The 2,500-nt window shown below is 38.4% G+C and overlaps 1 protein-coding gene across 1 annotated transcript in view; it reads left to right on the top strand.

The window, feature by feature from the left end:
- LOC113828512 (thioredoxin domain-containing protein 6) overlaps window positions 1-2,500 on the top strand; it is a 7,483-nt gene that overhangs the window by 4,067 nt on the left and 916 nt on the right. The window contains exons 7-11 of the mRNA XM_070126170.1: window positions 1-207; window positions 353-590; window positions 893-979; window positions 1,296-1,452; window positions 2,029-2,153. The exon at window positions 1-207 is cut by the window's left edge and continues 24 nt beyond it. Of these exons, the coding sequence (XP_069982271.1) occupies window positions 1-207; window positions 353-590; window positions 893-979; window positions 1,296-1,452; window positions 2,029-2,153 (814 nt within the window). The remainder of the gene's footprint in view (window positions 208-352; window positions 591-892; window positions 980-1,295; window positions 1,453-2,028; window positions 2,154-2,500) is intronic.

The raw sequence follows: 2,500 nt of genomic DNA, 5'->3' as shown, positions 1-2,500 counted from the left end.
AAGAGGAGCCAACGAGAGAACAGCTGCACGACCTGCTCTTTCCTCCCCCTCCCCCCGTCGAGGAGGGCGATGGGGAGGGGAAAGAGGAAGGGGAAGAGGGTGAAGAGGAAGAGGAAGCGGGCAAGGAGGAAGAAGGAGGGGGAGGAGGAGCTGGGGAGGACGGTGGGAATCAGGTAGGATCCGATATCATTCCTTGGACGTTTTGGTGTTTTTTTTAGGTATTCCATTTTCCCTTTTTTTGTATCATTTTCATTTCTTATTCTATCTAATTATGGTCATTATTATAACGTGCGTGTCTTACTATTGCAGGCCAGATAAATATTACTTATCTTGTCAGGATCTTTCAGTGAAGATTACAAAAGGAAATCGATTAATGTCTTGTTTCCCTACATGTCGTCTTACAAAGATTCTCAAACTAAATATCTTCCTGCTCAGAGCAAAGAAGGAGGCGGAGAGGAAGCAGAAGAAAAAGGAGACGAAGAAGACAACGAAGGCGACGAGAATGAAAAGGAGGGAGAAGTGGTGGAGGACGACCTTGAAGACTGGGAGGAGAAGCTTAGTCATGGGCCGCTGTATATGCTCTACCTGAAGTGAGTTAATTTCGTACCTTCCCTGTTCTCTTCACATGCTTCCACTTCCTCTTTCTCTTGCCTCACCCTGTCTGTTCATTTCTCCTGATGTCAATTTTAATTGCTTTACAACATTTTTTTCTGCTTATGTGTCACTTAGTCTATCTGACTGTGTCGATACATCTCTCCCTTCTTTCTCCATCTGTTGATCAATCTATCCGTCTACCTCCCTCTTTCTATCAGGCATGAGTAACCTGACTGAAAACGTGCGAAATATACTTGCAAGATATCAAAAGGACGAAGTAATCAATTCTGTGTTGCAGGATAGAAGAAGGGGACGTGGTGGCGGCTTGGTACCAGGTTCTAGGGCCGCCTGATCTTGAGAAGGCTCGCCAGGAAGAACCCGATTCGTAAGTAGTTTTGTCAATGTTGATTATAATCAGGAAAAAATCTACCAGCGTTGGTAAAGTATATCTGAATATAAATGAGAAAATCATTTGTATTTATTTGATAAGTATGGTGGTCACACTTGTGATCAACAATATTTTTATCTTACGAATTTTGATCTACGTTATTCCTGTTAACGTGAAATAATTTTCAAGAACGGCTCTAAGAGTTTTCCTGCGAGACACCGTGACGTCATAATTCCACGAAACTGTACGGAATTTTCGCTAAATTCCCGTGAAGCTCCAGTTTATACTAAATATCACCTATATTACTCGAAAGACTTGTGGCACAATTCGGCGAAGAGGAATTCGTCGTCCCAGCATGGTTGCCTCGAAGTCGCGAACTTCAGCTACGTCTGGCAGCGAGGTTCTTCCCACCGCCTCCTGATGCCACGGTTCCGAGGCTTTTGCTGTTGCCAGATGCTGATCACCAAGAGGTCGGTTTGATTGTGTTTTATTATGAAAGAGAATGAAATAGAAAAGCTAATGGTCAGAGATATTGATAATAATAATTTAATGAAAATGATAATGATAATAATGATACTGATGATTATGATGATAATGATAATGATGATGATTGTAATAATAATGATATTAATGATGATGTGATGATGATAAGAAAATAATGATAATGATAATGAAGTTGATACTGACCATGGTAAAATAATTATAATACTAACGAAGGTGATGATGATAATGATCATTATTATCATTAATGTTTTAGTAAGAGTAGTAGTAGAAGTAGTGATATAATGATGATGACGATGATAACAATAAAAATGAAATGATAAAAACAATAAAAAAATAATGGCAATAATAATCATAATAAAAATAGTTATGGCAATGATAATAACAATAGCACCTATAATAACTACAAAAATAATATCAAACAACAGTCACAATAATTACAATGCCAAAAAATACCCCCCCCTAAAAAAAAAAAAAAAATCACAAACACCTCCACATAACTAGCCTCAAACCAACCCCCACCTCTCCGTCACCGCCTCCGTCAGGTTCTGGAGCGCATGGGAGTCAGCGGCGTGCAGGTGCTGGCCCACACGCAGCTCACCCTCCAGCAGGAAGCCATCCAGTCCCTACCCAGTCTCTCGGCGTCACAGCAACTGGCCTCCGCTGCTGGGTATAACGCCGTTGTGTTTGGGATTTTTTATATGATCATTTTTTTCATTTTATTTTCGTTTTTTTTAAAATCATTTTGCTTTATATTGTTTGTTTGGTTATTTGTCTCTGTCTGTTCGTTTTATTGATCTATTTTTATTTATCTAATCTGTCTATCTACTTATCAAATTATTTATGTATCTATGTATTGATCTATTTATCTGTCTATTTATCTAATCTATTTATTGATCTACTTATCTATTTATCTATCTTTTTATTTATTGATCTATTCATTTGTCTGTATGTTTATTTGGGAGAAAAGGTTTTGATTGGCTTGTTTGAATCTTGCTTTTGTAGAATTGTTTTGTT

The sequence above is a fragment of the Penaeus vannamei genome, chromosome 1 (assembly GCF_042767895.1).
Source record: "Penaeus vannamei isolate JL-2024 chromosome 1, ASM4276789v1, whole genome shotgun sequence".
Taxonomy (NCBI): Eukaryota; Metazoa; Arthropoda; class Malacostraca; order Decapoda; family Penaeidae; genus Penaeus; species Penaeus vannamei.
The sequence above is the reverse complement of the archived record's forward strand: the minus strand, read 5'-3'. Positions and strand labels throughout refer to the sequence as shown.